This window comes from Dysidea avara, chromosome 9 (assembly GCF_963678975.1).
Source record: "Dysidea avara chromosome 9, odDysAvar1.4, whole genome shotgun sequence".
Classification (NCBI taxonomy): domain Eukaryota; kingdom Metazoa; phylum Porifera; class Demospongiae; order Dictyoceratida; family Dysideidae; genus Dysidea; species Dysidea avara.
In genome coordinates, this window is record NC_089280.1 from 29,986,258 (window position 1) to 30,007,748 (window position 21,491).

The 21,491-nt window shown below is 36.7% G+C and overlaps 1 protein-coding gene across 2 annotated transcripts; it reads left to right on the top strand.

Annotated features, from left to right (window-relative positions):
• The first annotated feature begins 1,263 nt into the window (after positions 1 to 1,263).
• Positions 1,264 to 20,406, top strand: LOC136267414 (gamma-aminobutyric acid type B receptor subunit 2-like). Of its 2 annotated transcripts, none has more exons than XM_066062565.1 (16): positions 1,264 to 1,550; positions 12,228 to 12,392; positions 12,449 to 12,607; positions 12,652 to 12,786; positions 14,133 to 14,198; positions 14,255 to 14,443; positions 14,493 to 14,771; positions 14,824 to 14,887; positions 14,940 to 15,059; positions 15,108 to 15,246; positions 15,305 to 15,449; positions 15,505 to 15,612; positions 15,663 to 15,791; positions 15,846 to 16,178; positions 16,233 to 16,306; positions 20,218 to 20,406. In XM_066062565.1, the coding sequence occupies exons 1-16, from the start codon at positions 1,299 to 1,301 to the stop codon at positions 20,255 to 20,257; spliced, it is 2,397 nt and encodes a 798-aa protein (XP_065918637.1). In that variant the 5' UTR covers positions 1,264 to 1,298; the 3' UTR covers positions 20,258 to 20,406. The 2 variants fall into 2 exon arrangements, with proteins under 2 accessions (XP_065918637.1, XP_065918638.1); XM_066062566.1 differs by lacking the exon at positions 1,264 to 1,550 and adding an exon at positions 10,929 to 11,041.
• The last annotated feature ends 1,085 nt before the right edge of the window (positions 20,407 to 21,491 follow it).

The following is a 21,491-nucleotide window of genomic DNA, read 5'->3' on the forward strand; positions in this document are numbered from 1 at the left end:
CATCTTTTTTTGTATAGCCAAGCTGTTTTTGTATGGGGTATATAGCTATTACTGTATTGTATCATAAATCAGATATCACTGGCTTTTCTAGACATAACATGTGGCATACAATTCATCAATAAGACTGTCTTATAAGGTTCTCAATAAAACAACAATTCAGATATTAAAGTAAAACGATCTTTGTAAAGAGGTGGTCTTTGTTAGAAGGTGGTCTTTTAAAGAGGTGACCACTAATTGAAATTACCTAAGTACCGTTCCATTTCATTCCACTATTCCACCAGTCCACCATTCCATTCCACTGAATCCAGACACCAGCCATAGGGTGAATTGCTGGCAATTAAATGGTATATAAAAGTAGCACTTTTCAAATGTACTTCTTTAAACAGGCTGTAGGACCAGGTGTCCTACAGACTTTCAGCATTTATGCTATAATTTTTTTTTAAATTGACAGTAGATCCAATATTTTCCTTCAAGAGCTTCAACTGGTGGTAGCTAATACTGCTTATTATCTCATTAAACCATAGTGCTACCAGCTATACTATAAGATGATAGGTTTTACCTTTACTCGTACTTAATCATAATCATTAATCATAATTGATAGACTGGGTAGCATTGGAATCTGATTGGTATGCGATGCAGGGATTTAGCTAGTTTATATTGACAAAATATGCCAGCAAACAATTAATTTTGTCAACATAATAACGAAAGAGTATATTATTCATGATTGGCATAGAATTATATTGGGCTGCAAGGCCATGCATGCACGGTGGGAGGCTAGCCACCCCATGCATCCACACTCCCTGGATTGGCCCCTGTAGCTATAGACCTATCATTATTTACAAAATCAAGCATTACCAGCATAACTGACTTCTTGAATCATTTTACTGACAGCAGCTTTAATTTCTATACATACCATTATCTAACTAGGCCTTTGCTGTTCTAGGGAACCAATTCCACTTAACTTACTGTGATCACCATAAGTAGGTACTGATGCAATAATTATGTCTTCTCTAGTTGTGGCGTGGTACACGTTGCCCACAGACCATTAGCGTGGGCTTTATGGGCTTTATGGGCTTTAGCATTCAAAATAAAAATAAATACCACACTGACCCTCATACGTGAGTTACGTCAAAAAGGGACTTTGCCGCCGCCCCCATAAACCACAAAAAGCAAGTTCAGTATACCAAGCGATTGAAACGTACACGTAACCCTCACGTCACTCTGAAGGCCGGGCCACGCCCCTAGCATGTAAACTACAATTTATTTAATTACATTCTCGAGTCGAGTATTCTGTTCTAATGGATGTGAGAACAGTTTTGACTTTGTTTGTTGCTGTTAGTTTGTGCGATGGTGATGGTCGTCCGTTATACTTACTCGACCTGTACGACTGTATCGACGACTACGAAGATTACTGCCACAACATCCCGGAATTTACCGTCCGTGCTGCGATAGAGTTAGCCAACAACCGCACAGACATACTACCTGGGTATACCCTATATACGCCATTAAATTATGCCAGTGTTCCAGTTGGCTCTGTAAGGAGTGGAGAGGTAAATGGAATGTATTGTGATCGTGAATGATGTTATAGCTATACTGTAGAGACTAGAGTATTATACACAAAAAAAATGGAATTAGCACATCAATAAAAAGTACTGAAACAAGCTGGAGTAGTGCACGTCAGCACGATATTAAATCACAGTAAAACAATAAGAAGTGTTATATCCCTACCGTGCTCAAGATACCATAAGGCCACTCCAAATAAATTCTCTGTTTCCCGTCCTGAACCCAAGCATATTTGCATGCGGGCGGGCGGTCCATTTATATTATTTCATTATAAGACTGGCAGCTTTTCAAGCCATTACTTGCCTGACATAACCAAGAAAAACTGCATAAAAGCATGCGTAAGCTTGTACTGTCCTTTTCAAGTTGCAAAAAATAGCACAAATGTGAAGTTTGTGCTGACTTGATAGCACTGCTGACACTGTTTCAAGATGGCTTTTGCTGAGCCTGTCAGTATGCCAGAATAACTGGAAATAATGGAAGAATACAGAATAATGGAGTATTTAGAATTGACAGTAACTAGATGCGGGCGGTGGACGGGAAACAGAAAATTTATTTGGAGTGGCCTAATGGAAATACAGAGTAGGGATATAACACTTCTTATTGTTTTAATATTGTGCACTACTCCAGCTTATTTCAATAATCAAAGGGCCCGCAACTCCCTTGATAGTTCATACAGCCTTCTTTGAAATCTTGTTAAAATCTCTGAAAATTGTTGTAAAGTTTGTTTCATCAAATTTTCCAACCCTACCATAACTATCCCCAAATCTACTGTAAGGAAATGTTTAGATGATGCTGCCTACCAAAGTATTCTAGCCTCTGAGAGGATATTTTTGGCTAGGAATAATAAAGAGTAGCTGGATGTGACTAGTATTAAATAATTTATGTAGCTTTTTTTTATATATATTCACCCCCTTGCCATTCCCACGCAGGTTCTTCCTTAAGGCCATACACATGGTCACATGTGACCGAGGGCTATCATACTCTTTGTAATTTATGTACTTTCATTATTTCATAATTGATGGTTTTCTCTCCTGTATACTTTTCTGTATTTACAGCATCACGTATGCTATGTGCAGCAACTCCACCAGTTTGCAGAGAACTCAAGAAAGGATTCCACGTATTTCTGTATACTACGTATCACATGATGCTATACTATTCCGGTTATCTAAGATTTTAAATGCTCTGAAATCTTGCCATAAATTGCTTGAAAGATTTGAAATCTAATACAGGATTTTTCCGAGTTGCAGACCCCCCGTTTTTAATCGATGTGAAATGGTCCCTACTGTAGTTGAAAATTCCAAATTGTTGTGTACTTGTTTGTCAACTTTTTTGTAAATAATTGTTATGAATGGTGAAACCACGCATACCACATCTGAAATGACGCCGCACGCCCCGGCTATATCAATTATCGTCTGAAAAGTGAAGCATCCATAACGCTTTGTTGTCAGTTATGTTCAACCCATTACACAGCATTTCTAATCAAGAACTGTTCGAAAACACCTCTACAATCCACGCATACCGAAAGAAATGGTGCCGTGTGCCCCAGTTATATCAATAATTTATTATCGTCTGATATCCATTATGCTTCATGCTATTGCTCTCCGGTATGGCTGGGATCCTGTTAGACTTCCTGATTGTTACCCTTGTGGGAAGTTTTCTGTTGAACATCCTTTTTCTTGCCCTAAAGGTGGCTTTCCAACTGTTAGTCACAATGAAATACGCGATCTAGCAGCTTCTTTACTGCCAGAGGTATGCCATGAAGTGCAGGTTGAACCAACCTTACAGCCTCTTTCTGGGGAACATTTTGATCATGCCACCTAAACACGGAAGATGGGGCATGTTTAGATGTTGCTATGAATGGATTTTGGGGTGGTAGATGTGAAAAGTCTTATGTTGATGTTAAAATATTCAATCCTCATGCGCCTACTAACCGCTCCTCTGCTTCAAGGTCTATTTATCGTCATCACAAAAATGTGAAGAAGTGTGCTTATATGAAGCTCGAATTTGTGGGGTTGAGCATGGCACCTTTACTCCTCTTGTCTTCTCTGCAACGGCTAGGATGGTTGATCAAACCATTGTGTTTTACAAACATCTAGCTTCCCTCACATCAGATAAGAGGAATGATCACTATGCTGCTATAATGGGACTAATTAGATGTTGCTTGTCATTTTCTCTACTATGCTCTGCAATTAGATGTCTACGTGGTTCCCGTTCTTCTGCTGGTAGATTCATTTGTGAGAATCCACTTGTTGCTGTTGATTTGATCCAGGCAGAGACTGGATTTTCTCCATTATATAATTGTTAATTGTATTTTCTTGTACATATTTAATAACAATAGTTCAGTTTAGAAATAATTACGCTTCATTGTCGGCTATGTTCAACCTGTTAAACAGCAGTACAAATCAAGAACTGTTTAAAAAGCACCTCTGCAATCAAAACTGCCACTATGAAATAAGGACGATTTTCATTACGAAGGGAAGCCATCACATGCTATCGCCAAATCGACACTTTTCGCTGTCAGCAAAGATGAATGGGACACAAAGGAGGACACATGAAGAATGCATTGTACGTACTGCGGTATGCCAAATGGCACTTCTCGGGCTGAAATGACGTCGAACAATGAAAAAATCAAGCCCATAGCCTTAGCCGTTATCGAGTTACGCTTGTCAGGCAGTCAGTCAGTCAGTAGAAAATTCCATTATTATAAAATAAATATTTTAAAAATTCCATAGCAACTTGTTGAAAGCGTTTCGGGTCGATCTAAAAGCTTGTTTGGGCTTAGTTTTACTATTTACAAGTAGAAGGAAAAATTAGGAATTTTAAGCTGGATTAGGGATCCGAAAGAACAAAAAAGCAGGGAAACAAGGGAACAGCTAAAAAGTTGTGAAACAAGGGAAGTTTCCTATAGATATACTAGCTACCTCCAGATATACTAGTGGACATCTAATCCCTACTCTTCAGTCTATAACCATGACTGCATTAGGGATTAGATGTCCACTAGTATATCTGCAGGTAGCTATAGGCAACCTCCCTTGTTTCACAACTTTTTAGCTGTTTCCCTGCTTTTTTGTTCTTTGATCCCTAATCCAGCTTAAAATTCCTAATTTTCCTTCTACTTGTTTGTTTACTTTTTTAATAACACAATTATGATTGCTGAATCCATGTGTACCACATTAAAAGAAAGAATGGCGCCAGACATTCCATAAGCATTTGAGCGCACACCCCAATAATCAATTACGCACTGAAAAGTGAGGTGGCCATTACGCTTCGTTTGTAGCTATGTTTTGCTCGTTACAAGCATTACAAACGAAGAACAGTACAAGAAACTTCTCTGCAATGAATCCAGTTGCTAACGGAAAATGCGGGCGAAAAGCATGACACAGCCAGAGGGAAGCCGTACCGTGCTATCGATAGCAAATCAACACCTTACATTGTCAGCGAAAAGAACTGGAACACAAAGGAAGACAAAGGTAAGTCCATGATACATGCATTGTATGTACTGCAGTTGGCACTTCTCAGGACGAAGCAACGCCAAACAGTGAAAAAATCAAGCCCACATCCTTATCCATTGTCAAGTTATGCTTGGCTAAAGGCATCAGTTAGTTAGTTAGTTAGTTAGTCAGAATAAAACTCTGTTAAATGGATTTTTTTTTAAATTCCATAGAAACTTGTTGGAAGGGTTTGGGGTCTCTCTGAAGGCATTTTTTGGCTTGGCTATGCCTACCCAATACTGCCAAACTGTTACGAAGAAAACTTGAGGCTGGTGTTAGGGTGATATTTTTGGGCAAGAAAGCCCAAAACTGCATGATCCCTAATATACAGTACTACTGTACTGTAGGGTTATTTATTTATTATGTACAAAACTCAGAATTGAATATGACGTAACGACATTAAAGCTAATTAAACAAGTGAATTCCTTAAAGTGTTTTGAAACTGCTGAATTAACAATTTCTTCAGGGAGGGAGTTCCAAAGTCTGATGACAGATGGAAAGAAGGAGTATATTATGTGTTTGTCCTAGCTGCCAGCTGAATATATCTCTTATTGTGACCCCAAGCGGTTGTAGATGACTGGGTAAGATGGTCATGTGGTACTGAGATAAGATTATTGATGATCTTGTAAAACATGTTTAGCTTGGCTTGGTTTCTTCTAAGCACTAAAGTTGGTCAATTCAGTTGGTTTAACACTGTTGTTAAACTAGCTGTTCTGTTAAAGTTGTTATGCACAAATCTCGCAGAGCGACGTTGGACCATTTCAATTCTGTTTATATCTCCAACTTGATGGGGGGACCATACAGTTGAAGCATACTCAAGCATAGGACGGATATAAGTTGTACAACAGGCTGATTTGACAGACGGCTGACACTGATTAAGATTCCTTTGAAAGAAAGCTCTGGTAGAATTGGCTTTGTTGGTTAACTTGTTGTTGTGTTCAGACCATGAGAGATTGGATAATATAGCTCCTTAAATTTGCTAGGAAATCTGTCAGTGATAGTCTTTTTACCACTCGCTATGCAGTAAAGAGTATGAAGATGTAAACTACATTATGAAGTCAAATAATCTGTTTTGACTGTCCACAGTGTCCCTTCTACCCTTTACATATGAAATTTTCCATAGTCAAATATGAAATAGCCAACCTACAAGCACATATACACACACCTACAGTGTTCCAGAAAAATGATCATACAGACCACGACATGGTTGAAATTTTAGGATAATGTAGTTTATGTGTATACCTTTCCCAATTAGTTGTGTGAAATAGCAAGGTTGCAGTTTTAGGTAATAGTAGGTAAGTGTCTCATAACTATACCAGATGAGTTTAGCGGGAAGGAGTGGTCCCTAAAAATCACATGAATTATACATCTGCCATTTTTGTAGGGCAAAAATGTAAAGCTTAGCTTGACTTGAGCAACATTGAGAAGTGCTGGATGGCTGAGCTTTGGGACTATTGGAATCCAATGAACATCCAAGACTCAATTTAGTGCTAGATAGATTCTTCTTGCAATCATTTCAATTTAGGTTGGTATATAGGTATTTTACGTAGGTAGGTATCTGTTCACATCCTTAGGGTTAATTCTGTTACACAAAAGTCAGTACATAGAGTTAAGGATATTAACGGAAAAACCAAGTTGGGTGAATCTCGGGGAATTTGCAAGTGTTTTAATGCTATTGTGTTGTTTAAAGAATTTTAAAGAGCTAAAGGGTGAACTTCATTGTGGTTAACTCAAGTGTAGTGTGGGTGCTATAAGACTAGTTCTCACCTTTAACTAATGTTTAAAGATGCTGAAATGCCTTCATCTGAGCTGAGTACTTCTTGTGGCAAGACTCCAATTATTGGATAATAGTCATCATAAGTCATGTGAGCATGAATTTTTTCCCATAATCGATTTCAATCTGAGCCTTTATAAAACAAACAGGGTAGTACCTCTATACCTCATCCACATCAAGGCTGTAGTTACTTTGATGAAAGTGGCTTGCTACAACCACTTTCTTGGGATACATCTCAATGTACTCCAGTGTACATTTAGTTGTATCCCAGTCCCGTACATGCCAAATGTATCCTCTGGAATTCTGAGGTGTGAAAGTATTACATTTTACAATGTTACACTTTACTATTAAACATAACTTAAAAGAATTGACCAGTTCATTTAAAGACCTAACAATGCAATTAGTGTTAATTGTGTATAATGTAAACAACTGGATGCTGTGGATGCCTATAAAAATGTATTGAGCAATTGGGAAAATGATGATAATAATGGTTAAATCTTGTATATGGTGTGTTCTAATTCTGTGTACATAGAAAAAAACTACATCAATTGCTCTTTTGTTGCGTGGTTGTCTACTGTGATTAGGGTAAAGGATGAGCGAGGTATAGAGCTGTAAAGTTTAAGATTTTGCTTTCCATGGCTGACAATCATGAGTTTGTATTTGAAAACTGCTCAGACAAAACTTAGTAATAGTGTATTCCGTTGATCATGTCAAAGATTAACTACTTTATGGCAAACACCTTGTTAAGCTAGTCAGCAAACTCTATCCACTTGTTTTATTGTTGTTTTTTCATATGAACATAGAAACAAGCATCTGCTTACATGCTTCATCATTAGACAACTTTTTTGCAATGGCATTTTCAACTTCAGCAGTTCATAACTCGCCATTGTTTGTTTCCCAATGGTTTCTGTACATTTTCATGGCTAACCACAGCATCCAGTAGCAAATACCAGAGCATTTGAAATACTTTCACCATAAATGGACTGGTCTACTCCAGAGGATACATTTTCCATATACACCTCTTCACAGGGGTATACATAGAGATGCATCCTAGGAAACTAGTTGCACTTCAAAAGAGCAAGCCACTTTCATCAAAGCAAGCATACTCTTGATGTGAATGAGTTATAGTGGTACTACTCCATTTGTGTTTTATTAAAGGCTCAGACTGAAATTGATTATGGGAATAAATTGTGTCTATTGTCCAATAATTTGAGTCTTAAGCAGAGTCCTTACTAGTATACAGGTATGTACTGTTAACTAATCTCTTCACATTAATCACAGATGTCAATAGCACCTTCTGTCTACAAACCCATGCATGTCAGCATTATCGCTTCACTACTCAAGATCACCTTGACTAATTAATCCCAAACCACAGGGCAGACTTTGGTCTATTTTACCAGTAATCTGTTTGTTAGGATATAGTGTATATGGTTACATAACCACAGAATTTTTCAAAAATACAGTATTTTAGTTGAATAATGTACACAAAGGTAATGAATACTTCTCTGAAAATGAAATGGCCTATATAAACAATGGGTCTATGCTATGAAATGGCCTATATAAACAATGGGTCTATGCTATGAAATGGCCTATATAAACAATGGGTCTATGCTATGAAATGGCCTATATAAACAATGGGTCTATGCTATGAAATGGCCTATTGTTCATTCACTATAATATTTTGTACATTTCAGTCATGCATTGAAGCTAACAACTGTATAAGTAATATAATTAATAATATTAGTCGTGCCTTTGAAGCTGCATCAGAGCGAGGCGCGTCGTGTTGGTTAACAACGTTACCTATTGCTGAACATGGGTTTTCCTTAAACAAGGGGAATTTCATGATGCCCTGTGTTTAAGATTTGGATGGCAACCTGTTAACTTGCCTCAGACATGTGTTTGTGGTAAACCCTTTTGTGTGGAGCATGCCTTTACTTGTCCCTGTGGTGGGTTTCCATCTATCCACCACAATGAAGTCAGGGATTTAACTGCAAGTCTGTTGAGTGAAGTGTGCAGTGATATTGGTGTTGAGCCTGCTCTCCAGCCCCTTGATGGTAAACCATTGCAATTTTGCTACTGCCAATAGTGAAGATGGTGCCCGTCTTGATGTTGTTGCCAGAGATTTTTGGAGTCGAAATAGGCAGCGTGCATTTTTCGATGTCAGGATTTTCAACCCTTTTGCGCGCTCTTATTTTCACTCCCAATTGTCCAGATGTTACCAGCTTCATGAACATGAAAAAAGACGGGCATATGATAAGTGTGTTAGAGAGATTGAGAGAGCTTGCTTTTCACCATTGGTGTTTGCAGCTACTGGTGGCATGGGGCCCACTGCTACAACAGTTTTCAGGAAGCTTGCTTCAATGTTGGCTGAGAAGCGTAGCGTTAATTACAGCAAATGCTTATTCTGGCTGCGATGTAGGCTTTGTTTTTCATTGTTAAGATCTGCAGTGATGTGTTTGAGGGGTCATCGCTCTTCAGTTGGCCGTCCATCAACCACTAATATTGATCTGGCCTACTCCGAGGGTCGCTTGGAGTCTGGCGGCCTTGTTTGATTGCTGGTATTTCCAGCTGTCCAGCACTTTAACACCTAGTGCTGGGGGTGGTGGCAAGGGCAGTCCATCTAGCCATCTAGTTGTAATATCAGCATGAGAGATTTGTCTGATATGTATGCCCAAATCCCAAGGACATATCAGGCAAATCCCAACTACCAATGTTACGTAAAGCTAATATGCAACACTTCATTAACCTGCTCCAGGTGAGTAATCACCCATGCCAATACTATAGTGTTACCACTGGTTTCTTTTTATGTACATATACATGCCTGAAAGATTTGGCAACATGTACATTGTAACTACATTTGTTATAACGAACGGATGAGTCCTAAAGATATCACTGAAAAAGTTGAGTTGAGCAAATCTCAGGGAATTTACAAGTGTTTTAATGCTATTGCATTGTTTAAAGACTGTATTATTACATGTATAATGCTTGTGAATGTGCTACGTTTAAGACTAGCTCTCCCTTTTTACTAGCATTCCCAACTTGTAGAATGGTAAGGATACTGAAACACCTTCATCTGAGTGTTTCTAGTGTGTAACAGAAATGAACACTGTAGGACCAGCCTGTAGATTGTTCAGTTCATGGTTTATTAGAATAAACGGTATGGCTGCACAACAACAGAATTTTTTAAAGGTCAAAAATGTATTGAATCTATTGAGGCTTGGAGTATTTTCATGGAAGAATATACTCCAGCTCTTGCATCATTTGTAATTAGTCTGATTGCATACCTTAGGGGCAAAAATGAAAAGACCTTACTGTCTAATGTAGCCATCTAATAATAGTGAAGCCATCTGAACCCATTTTGCAAATTACTATCTTGTTACTGTGACTTTGGAGGATGTGGACACACTTGCTAGCAGATTTCTTTACTGTAAGCTTCATTAAATTTGAACGATCAAAGGCTTTTATGCATATATATTATTATTGATTCATTTGATCGGTGGTACAACAATACAATTTTAAAGAGCTCTGGAATAATTATGATTATAGATGACAACTATACACAAATGTATATCCATGCACTAAAACAGCCAAGCTGTATAAAGAGTATGGCCTTCAAAAGCCAGGGTGAAAAAGTTGTGAAATCAAAAGTGGCGGCCATGCATGAAATGGCTGCAATGATGTTAATCATAATAAATATCAATAATGGCTTTGTACGTAATTAAAATGTATTATAATCATTAACATCATTGTGGCCATTTCATGGCAGCCGTTTTCCTTTAATACAGCTTGATTGTCTTTGCAAGATTTACTTCTATTTGTATTTAAATACCCTAAAGCCAACTTAATTTAAAGCTTGTTTTTTACACACATCATTGTTCTTATCTACAGATACAATGAACATGATATACGACAAACTAACTAGTTCTCTACCAATACAGAAAAATACCTACTGATCCGATACCAAAGACTTGCTATGCAATATTTAATTAGCTAGCTAATACTGATAATTGCTCTATAATTTTGTGCTTGCTTGTATAAAGCTGTATTATAGTGCCTGCCCTGGACAGAGGCTACTGAAAGCCTGAGTAAGAAACTTGATAAAAAAAACTCTGCTGAATGCAGTAAATGACCCAGACCAGGAGAGTCAGCAGTCTAGGCAAGTACCAGAGGAGCCACACAGCCTGGGATCCAACATTTCCTCTGCATTCAATCTGTACGTACTTACACATTATCATAGTTGGGGTGGTTACTTAAAAAAATAACTAGCTAGTAGTCACTTGTTACTTTTGTCCCATGTTATTTCACAGTTACCTTTACTTGTGTAAAAGTATAACTAGTGATTGAGTTACTAGTTATTTTCATAGTTACCCCAACTCTGCTCTGAACATCATAACTTCTTTTGTTATGTTAAGACAGTCGTGCATGGAACACAGCACAAATTATAGTATGTAGTGTTTGCATATATTGTTTGTTATCAATAGCCCTGACTACTCATTCAAAGAAATATTACTTTACCATAGTCCACATTTTATGATTTCAACGACCTGACTACTTGGGTGTGTTATCTAACAAGACATAAAAGAGTTAATAACCTATATTCAGCAACTAGATGGGTTTTCTGTAGTTTTTAAATTGTGACCGGATTTGCGAAAAGGTACCTTTTTCATACACAAAATTTGACCCATTTTTTTGAACTTTATAGCTTCATAACGTTTTGATCATGGCACACAATTGCTTGAAATTTTCTATGAATGTAGCAACAGTATCTGGCTACATTTTGATACTAAGAGCAAGTATAAGGAGTCAAGTGTTACATCATTTTGTTTGCTAGTATGTCAAATATGTGGAAAAGGTACCTTTCGTAAATTCGGTAACAATTAGTCAAGCCCCTTTTAAGTTTAGCTTAGTAGTAGCATGACTTCAGTAGCAATGTTGTTGCCATGCTATTATTGCATTGATGATTTATCATAACATAGAATCCTATATAGTACTATATTTCAATAGTATGCATTCTATTAACATTCATTATGGGTAACTACATATTATCTTTCAATTATAAAAGCGATCAAGGTACTTTAATAGAGCAGTCACCCTATAGCTAGTATTTTATTTCACAGCTTCAAAACATTTAATTTACTGTGATTATTAACTAAAAGTTCTCTGAGCTAATCTCAAAAAGTTAGTTGGGATATACTTTTGTTATTTTGTTGGTTGATTGATAGACGTGTGCTCTGGTCTGACAAAACCCTTTCAAGCACACCAATTGGGAAGGCTGTAAGACTGGTTTTATCAGACTGGTTCACTGTGAACTCACTAGCCATTTGGGTTCATTTTTTATAATTTTCACCTTTTATTTTATAAAAGTGTATGTTCTGTAATAATATGCTTGTCATTTACAGGTACTTGTATCTGTTGCTACACTTCGTAATCTCAACTTTGATATAATCTATGCAAGATCACAAAATGCATTCATCAGTCCAATAATAATTGGATCACCATTCAGTTTTGTAAATGAGTATGCTGCTTATATTCTTGGAAATGAGACAATGCTAAATCTTTCACAGGTAGCTGTACACTTCAATATCAAACAGTTTGTTAACTGATATTTTGTTCTCTCTAGGTGACTTATGAATCACGCCTAGTCACATTGGATAGATTTCCTTATTTCTATCGTGTTGGGCCAAATAGCAATATTTTTAATTCAGTTCGCCATCAATTACTGCAAAACAATAAATGGAGGCGTGTTGGGCTGTTGTCTTCTGCAGGAATACACAGTATGGTAAGTAGTTATATATGAGAAGGTACTGTATAGCTACAAGCTAGGATGCTGAATGTCTGGAGGAAGAGTTAAAAGGAGACTGCACTTTTCAAGAAAGTTGCATTGAGGTTATCAACACAGCCAGCTTCATTTTAAATGGAAGGGAAAGTGAAGATGTGTGGCAACTGACTGAGTTAAAGGTACATAATATTATAAGTAGTGTATCAAGAGTTAAAATTGATGGCCACTGTGTTTTACATGTACATAAGTGCTCCATTTTATATGCAGCTACATATTTAGTACGTTAAAATATCATACAGGCCAGGGTTGGAATTTAAACTGAGTTGTGTCAACAAGTCACTCAGGTCACATTTTATCCATATCAAGTAGATTTCATCTGTATTATAGAATAGCCGGGTCTGTCCAAGATTAAATCATGTATGACAATAGCTTGATGATTCTGATAAATAAGTGTGTGTGTGTGCTGACAAGTGACAAATTGCTGATGAACTGGATTAAAAGAAATATGCAACAAGCAATATCTCTAGATTCTTTTTCCAGGTAAATTATAACTGCTTCCTCATTAAAATGACCAAAAATGAAGAACAAGGACAAGATTAATGAGTTAATGTGTGTTGGCTATGTGAATTATATAAGATTATCTGCATTGGTGCTTGTTCAATCCATTTAATTTTTGTTCTTACGGACGATCCTTGTTATTATACAAAGTACAACTACTGCTAACACTAACTCACATTATGGTTTATGTCAGACCAACCACATCATCCCAGCAAGGTCATCCGGGTCCAGTGATAAGCCCCGGCCTATTATGCCCTATTATGCTTTTGAGCATTGCTCAAAAAATTAAGCCTATTATGCTCAGAATTATGCTTTCAAAATCAAGATTATGCTCTAGAACTGACTATTTTATTAAGTATATTAGTGTTTTCTGACTGCTGTATTAGAGTAAGTGACTGCTCTATTAGAGTATTTCGATCTTATTTCTGCGAAGTGTGGATAACCAGCAAAGAAATGGTTTAATAAGCTATATTACATGTTTTAAATACTATTGGCAGTGATTATTTGCATTCTTTCAGGCACATGTAATCCACATTTTAATTAAAATTTGTGACCCGGTCTGCAAAAAGGGGTCTTATAGCCTTTCCAATTATCCATGTTTGGCTAATCATAACTCCTAATCTACTAAAGCTATCACCATGTAATTACACCCACAGCTACTGCCAGGTTAGGGTTGTTGAGTGACCAAATTGTAGGCTTGTACCATATTCACCAGTCAAGTTATGGGTTACCATATATATGCAATTGAAAAGGCTATAAGACCCCTTTTTGCAGACCGGGTCACATTTCAAATATTGTCCCTATTATGCTGGCATTATGCTTGATACTTTTGGTCACCTATTGTGCTTTAAATTATGCTGGCATAATTGACCGGGCCTATCCGGTGATGACCCAGTTTCAACCCTGATACAACCCATGTCCTACTGAATAGCATTCATTTTGACATAGTGTAATGTCTTATTTACAGAAAGAAGATATCCGGATTATAATAGGATTCTTCTCGGTTCTTGATGTACCAACTATAATGTGTGAGGTGAGTGATGGTGATACCTCACAACACTAGTTGTATATTATCTACTTGTTGTGTAGAGTTACCACATGGGATTGGTTGATGAACATCATGTGTGGATCCTACCTGAAATGAACCTCAATGATATTTGGAAAGTAGCAATAAATAATAATTATAGTAACTGTAGTGTAGATGTCTTGAAAATGTCATTGAATAATGCACTAATGGTGGGAGCTGATTATGAAAATGGAACAGATCAGAATATCAATGTATTACAGCTACACTGTCTTGTAGTGTTAATTTAATTGTATTTCACAGGTTGATGTTGGTGAATTAGACCAGTTATTACTACAATACTATAGAGGTGTTAACCCTAACATGTCAGCTACAGATCTCTCAAACATACCAGGCTACCATCTGTCAAGAATGATCTTTGATGTCACATGGGCAGTGATTTTAGCACTGAATTATTCCAACTCAGAAGAGAAGTTAGACAATTTTCTAATGAGGAATGGAACAGATCTTCCAATAGTAAATCAAACATTTGCAAAGTTGCTCAGTGAGTCTCTCAGCCAGATTAGATTTAATGGTTCTTCGGTCAGTAATTTGTTGTGTATTGTAATGTTTATACCTGAAATGTGCTACACAGGGCCCTGTGGACTTAAAGAAAGGACACAGCACTAGTTTCAGTGTTCATGTTTCACAAATAATTAGTAAGTGTTTTAGCAGTACATTCTTGTATGTCTTAGTGTTGGTGATGTTCAGATGACTCAGCCTGTCCAGTTGAGATTTACACAGTATTCAGGAATGATAATATAAATTGCAGTAGTACTAGTACTGTAATGTTAAGAAGTGCTAATGTCCGTGATTATGTTTGGGGAGATAGTAAGTTACTTTTTGCCAGAACAATGACCGTATAACTTAATCTATTAGATCCACCACTTTCTGGAGGTTTGATCAAGTACCAAGGAGTACCGGCTGCACTATTGTATTTTACTATTGTGGCCACTGTCCTATTCTTGTCATTTGCCCTTGTGTTGTTGGTGTCTAACACTGCACTGAAAAGGAAGAAGTAAGTGTGTCAACTGATATATCAATTAGTGTATCATCTTATTTGTGGCATTGTATAGGTACTTTAAAACAGCCAATCCTATTATTAGTGCATTAATAATTTTTTCTGCTGTGCTGATCTTCATTTCAACCATACCAAGAGTTGTGGCATTTGGAGCTGTACAATACAATGTTTCCAGATCACAGTTTGCTGCACTTTGCCAGGTATAGAGCATTTATACTACATAGGTGACTGTAGGATTACTGGTATGTGATTTAGGCAGAATTAATGTTATCAGAGTTCGGAATTGTATTAATGTATGCACTTTTTTTGGTCAAAACATGGAGGCTTTATCACATAATAACGAACAAATTGCTCCGAAGGAAGGTTTGATGAATAATTTATTCATGTGTTATAGCATTTACATTAATTTTTAGATCAGATTTATTTCAAACCAAGCAGTATTCACAATGCTTCCATTACTAGTAGCTCCAGTGGTCGTGTTACTGATAATCCAGTGTTTTGTTGATAGGGCTGAATGGAAATATGAGGAGGTTGAGTATCAGGTGAGGTGTACACATTATTGTTTTTCTTATAGGTGTATACATGTCCCTCTATAGGGAGGACATCCATACAAGTCAATTCGCTATACATTGTGTAATTCTTATAGCAGAGTTTGGGAAATACTAGCTGTCATTTATAAGGTTCTGCTGATTTTGTGTATATTCTGGCAAGCTGGTCATGTGTCACAAATGAAATTCAAAAACTTAGCTTTAGAGGGAGATGTCTCCCTTCAAGTACTTCTCCTGTTCATCTTTGTCTCGGTGTGTGGAGCTGTAGTGCAAGTGATTTTTGAACAGGGAAACAATGACTATTTAGCAGTAGTCATAGTTAAGACAATCTGGTTCATGTTGCTTGGTGTTATAGTAATTGCCACTACTTTTCTACCTAAGGTCAGTAGTGGTTGTTGCCTGTGATATTCCATTACTTTAGTTGACTTGTTTCAGTATTACATGACGTGTAAGGATCAGAAATCAGTCAAGAAAACAAGACATAGCAAAAGTTCACTTGTATCTATAAGGTATGTAAGTGGTCTTGTATGTATAACCAAACTGTAGATGTTGCATTTTCATCCAAAATAACTGCTCGGGTAATCTGACCAGTTATCTTGAATGCAGGATATACCTACGGACTTACTACATTAAAAGGATTTGTTTCTTAAGTTTCTTGACTTCTGTGTGCCTAGGCCTATTATAACAATAATTTCCTCCTACAGTGGTCCCTCCTTTATTCAGCCATCGATTATTCAAACTTTTAGGGAACTGTGGAGGTGACTGTTCTATTAGAGTATTTTGTCCAAAATGTCTGTTCTATTAAGAGTAATTGAACAAAAGCTCTGTATATAAATGAATGGGCTTCTATTATCCAAATTTTTGATTATCTAAACACACTCAGGGTCCAATGAGTACAGATAACAAACTGTATATATTATAAACATTTTAAAATTTTTTAATGATCTATGATTTGTTTACAATGGCAGACAGATAGTCTAGGTTAAGGGCCTACTGCTTATTGGGTTTGCGACTAGCAATAACCATCATGTGTGACGTGACATCAATAAATCTTGTCTATCTTTCATCCACTGTACTGACTGCGCTAATATAAATAGTAGCATTCCTTCAATGAATTATATCTTCAACAGCTTGTATCAAACAGTGCGGTAGTGGGGAATGGATGGTATCCACCACAATGCTGCCTTTAAACACTATTGTAGAAATATCGTACATGATGAAAAGCACCTTTACGAAATAGTCTAAAGGGTAGGTAGATGTTTATTTTATTTTTTAATAGCTACATAGACAGATGAATTAAATGTAGTTCACCTTCAAATTTAGGCCTACAATTATGAAAAGAAGTAATATCTATGCCACAAAGTCTATCTTTGGAAAAAGGGTGTGGCTCTCCAAAGGAAAGCCATGGTGAAAAAGTTGTGAAATCAAAGGTGGCGGTCATCATTACAGTCATTACTTGGCCACCACCTTTGGTTTAATCCTACTTTTTCACGGAAGGCCACATTCGTTTTCACAGCTTGGCTGTTTTGGTGTGTAGATATCACTTACTTTTGTAATTGCAAGCCCTTTACTGACTTGTAATGGTTGACTTGCAATCATGTAGCTTTTGGGGTGACTTGTTATGCAGTTGAACACTGTACAGGGTGACTTGTGACATACAGGTGTAGCTGAACTCTACGGGTGACTTTTTGTGGCTGAACTCTCTATGGGTTGACTTGTTTGTAGCTGCACTCTGTACAGGGTGACTTGTTGTGCCTAAACTCACTACATGATGACATAATTGCAGCTGATTTCTCTACAGAGCAACGTGTTCGTAGCTGAAATTTTATCTTGTGACTGAACTCTCTACACGGTGACTTGTTTGTAGTTGAACTCTCTACCTGGTAACTTGATTGTAGCTGGTCACTCTATGAGGTGACTTGAACTCTACATGGTGACTTGTAATGTACTTGAACTCTCTACAGGATGACTTGCTACATATGAATGTTCTAGTGGGACTATTAATCTTTATAGAGCATTTGGTACAAGTCATGTAGTTGGTTTTCACAGTATAACTCAGCATTTTATATGAATATTTCTAAATCACTGAAAGATTATTCTATGATGACTAATCAACCTATACATCAATTTTCAGTTCATTATTATAGTAGGCATGGCAACGTCTTTAAACAAAGCGTATTCACATTATTGTTACACACTGTTGCATTTTGCATTTTATATTCGAGGTCTTAATCTTGATTTCTTTAAAACTCCGTGATTGTTGATCGGATTCCCACTAAAATTGGTATTGAGATTTGCTTTAATAACCTGTTTAAGTATACCAATTTTCAGAGTACGCGTTTGATTTTGCAAAGTGTGCAAAAAGAAAAAGAAAAAACTGAAATTATTGGTGAATAAATTTTAGCAATGGTGTGGCCAGGAAATGGCTGCAGTGATACTATTGCCAATAAATTTAATAACGGTATATCACTGCAGCCATTTTTGGCCACCACCTTTGATTTCACAACTTTTTCACCCAAGCTTTTGAGGCCGCACCATTTTTCACAGTTTCACAGCTTGACTGTTTTTGTGTGGATTTCACTTCTTTTTGTATTTATAATGCCCCAAAACTAGCCTATGGTTGACTTCAGGGTTTGTTTTTTACTCACCTTTCTTCTTATCTATACAGACAAAATAATGATTACTGAAGACAGACTTGTAAATGTATTGTATTGCATGTTTTATTTCAATATTTGTTAATATACTCTAATAGAACACACATAGAATGTTCTAGAATTTGTCTATGAAATTATAAACATTAAATTTTACTAATATTAAGCAGATTCAAACGTTATAAATTAGATATTAAATGTGGTAAACAGCTGAGATAACAGTGGTTCAGTGGCTAAGGATGTGGATGTTAGGTATGGAAGTCCCTGGTTTGAAAGTTGATAAATTTTTGTTCACCTTTTTACTATGTGGTGACTGCTGTATTAGAGTATCTTGCTCTGGTGATTTTACACTTGTTTAGTTTTTGTTTTATAACTCCATTGCTATAACTCCATAGCTTTTCAAACCATCAAAAGGCACTGCTACGATGATTAGCCTATGTGCACACCAATTTTCAAGACATTTCCATTCTCGGTTTACCATGTGATGTATCTGTGATAAAAGTTTGACCTTTTTATGTGAATATAGATGTTCACAACTCCATGGATATTAATTTTATCAATCCATAGCAAACTTAGTACATTAATTCACCTTTATAAGCCCTTCATTTGCGCTACAATCAAGTTGCACATTTGCATTTTATAAAATTTTGCAAAGTGTGTGAAAAGAATTCAAAGTGCCCATAGACCTTAAGAAAAATGAAGAAAAATCACAAAACTTGAATGCCCATGTTTTACAAGTGGTTTGTGCAAATTTAATCAAATATTCTGTGTGGCCTACTTTACTTGGTGGACAGCTATAATGCAAAAATGGTGTGGCTTTGGAGAATGCGTCATGGAGCTATACATACATTTCTTTCTGTCAATATACCCACGGTGTGGTGTGCTGGTTTCCTTGCTGCACAACACACTACCATGTGTCTTGATAATTATAAAGCCAGTCAGGAAAGATGAAATAAGGTGCTGTCAGCATCTGGGGGATGTGACCCCCACTGCTGTGATCTCCTATCATGTCATAGTATATCCCCCTTAAGAAATCCTGTTTTTGGCCCTGCAATCATATAGCGTCGTAAGAAACTGACTGCTGTATATACTTTGGTGATCAATCAGACGATGCTGTGAATGCATTTACATCCTTACAGTGTTTAGTACTTTGCTCTTCAACATGCTTACAGCAATCAGCACATTACAACACTAGTGGATTACATGTGGTGGGTCATAGGTGCATTAAACAGTGAAAATGAAGAATGGGAGCAATGCTGAACAAGTAACAAAAGATTGGGGTACTCTAATAGAGCAGTCAAGTACATTTATTGAAAGGGAGTCTATTGTAGTGTAAAACTGAAAACAAAAAGTGTATGTCTGGAAGGAAGGGGGGGTTACTATGCTTTGCACTCTGCCAAAGTTGGCTCTCCTGCCATCTGACCTGGTTGTACCCCACATAATAAAGAAAAATCAACGTTATGATACTGTATAACTGGTGTGATTGTGTACTGATAGTTTAATCACATAGCTAGCAAAAGTGAGTGCTAGTAACACAGAAAAACCAAGCGGGAACCATTATGCGTATATTGGGTCAGTAAAGTCTTGCAAGGTTCTATAGGCCCATTTTTAGCCAATCAGAAGCTACCTTGGTAAAAGATGAAAATAGTAGTAAAATGTAGCACTCCCCCCCCCCCCCCCCCCCCCCCCCCACCTTTGTGATAAATAAAAATGTATCATTTAGTGAAGAAGTTGTCGTATAGTGGATAAATTGCTATTAACTTTTCCAGGTCACCTTGGCTATCATCTACTAAATCATATGACCTATGATCAGCACAGACAAAAGAGGAACAAGAGGATCATCATACAGTTACGGTTGACATTTATATGTATGGCTACTGGATTTAAAATTCTTTTATATTTCAATTAAGTTTGTGTAATACTTTATACGTCAATGAATGTGTTTTTAAATGCAATTTAGCTAGCTTGTTATTTGCCAAAGTTTCCCTCTATACGGTATTCCTAAGGAATCATAATTAATTTTTGTGATTGGGTTAAAGTGCAGGAAGGAATTTTACACTTGTGTATAGGAACATGTTTCCTACCTACACTTGTAGGAATTATTCCTACACTGCAAGAAGATATCAATGTCTAATACTTTGTGCCATATACACAGCATGAGAATGTCCTACACTTTTTGTGTCATGTATATAAGGAATCTTTTAACAGTCTGGGAAAATATTTTCCTACATAATTTGATAATAATTATAGCCTTACATGAGTAGGAACTGCATCCTCCTATCCTACACAAGGGTACAATTGATATTGGTACATCGCATAAACTTTGCTGTGTTCAATTTTGAGAAAAAAAACTTGCCACAACTAAAAAATTTTGGCTTGATTTGGAGCAGTTTAATTTTTAGAAGGGGTGTCTAGTAGGAGTGAAATACAGGGGTCTGCAGGGGGTACAGACTCCATACAGACAGTACACTGACAATTAAAGTTTTAATTTTGTAATGCTTGAAAACTTGATGTTTAAAAACTATTACACATCACGTGACATCAGTAGTTTTGCAGAGTATTTGATCTATAGTACTGATGCTCACTATATTATAATACCATCACTTCAATTGTTATAAAGTAAAGAGCTCCACTGATCATAGAGTATTATTTGTACACACTTTCTGAGTGCTTCTTGAATTTCTGCAATGCTGTTGTCCAGAAATATGTATACATTAATGGTGTCTTGACTAGCTTATATTATATATATTATCATCAATTTTATCAGAATCTTAATAAATGGGTACAATTACTAAACTTACACTTACAGTGTACATGCACTTTATCTGCATGTGGGTGAGTACATGACAATATTAATTTGTATCGTTATCATAGATACAGTTTATTGTTTAGAAGTGATATGCATGGCCTGTGGAGAGACTACTATATATACTTCACTGGGTGGCCAACATAACATTATACCATGCAATCACTTATATATAATTATGCTGTAACAGCTATGAAGGGAGGGTACACATGTGTATCGGCTGCCATGTCATGATTA

What these genes read in the sequence shown, in the direction of transcription:
- LOC136267414 (XM_066062565.1), top strand. Translation starts at nt 1,299, where the DNA reads ATGGATGTGAGAACAGTTTTGACTTTGTTTGTTGCTGTTAGTTTGTGC. An exon ending in TACCAACTATAATGTGTGAG is followed by an intron (nt 14,199 to 14,254) that starts GTGAGTGATGGT and finishes CTTGTTGTGTAG; the next exon opens with AGTTACCACATGGGATTGGT. An exon ending in GAACAGATCAGAATATCAAT is followed by an intron (nt 14,444 to 14,492) that starts GTATTACAGCTA and finishes TGTATTTCACAG; the next exon opens with GTTGATGTTGGTGAATTAGA.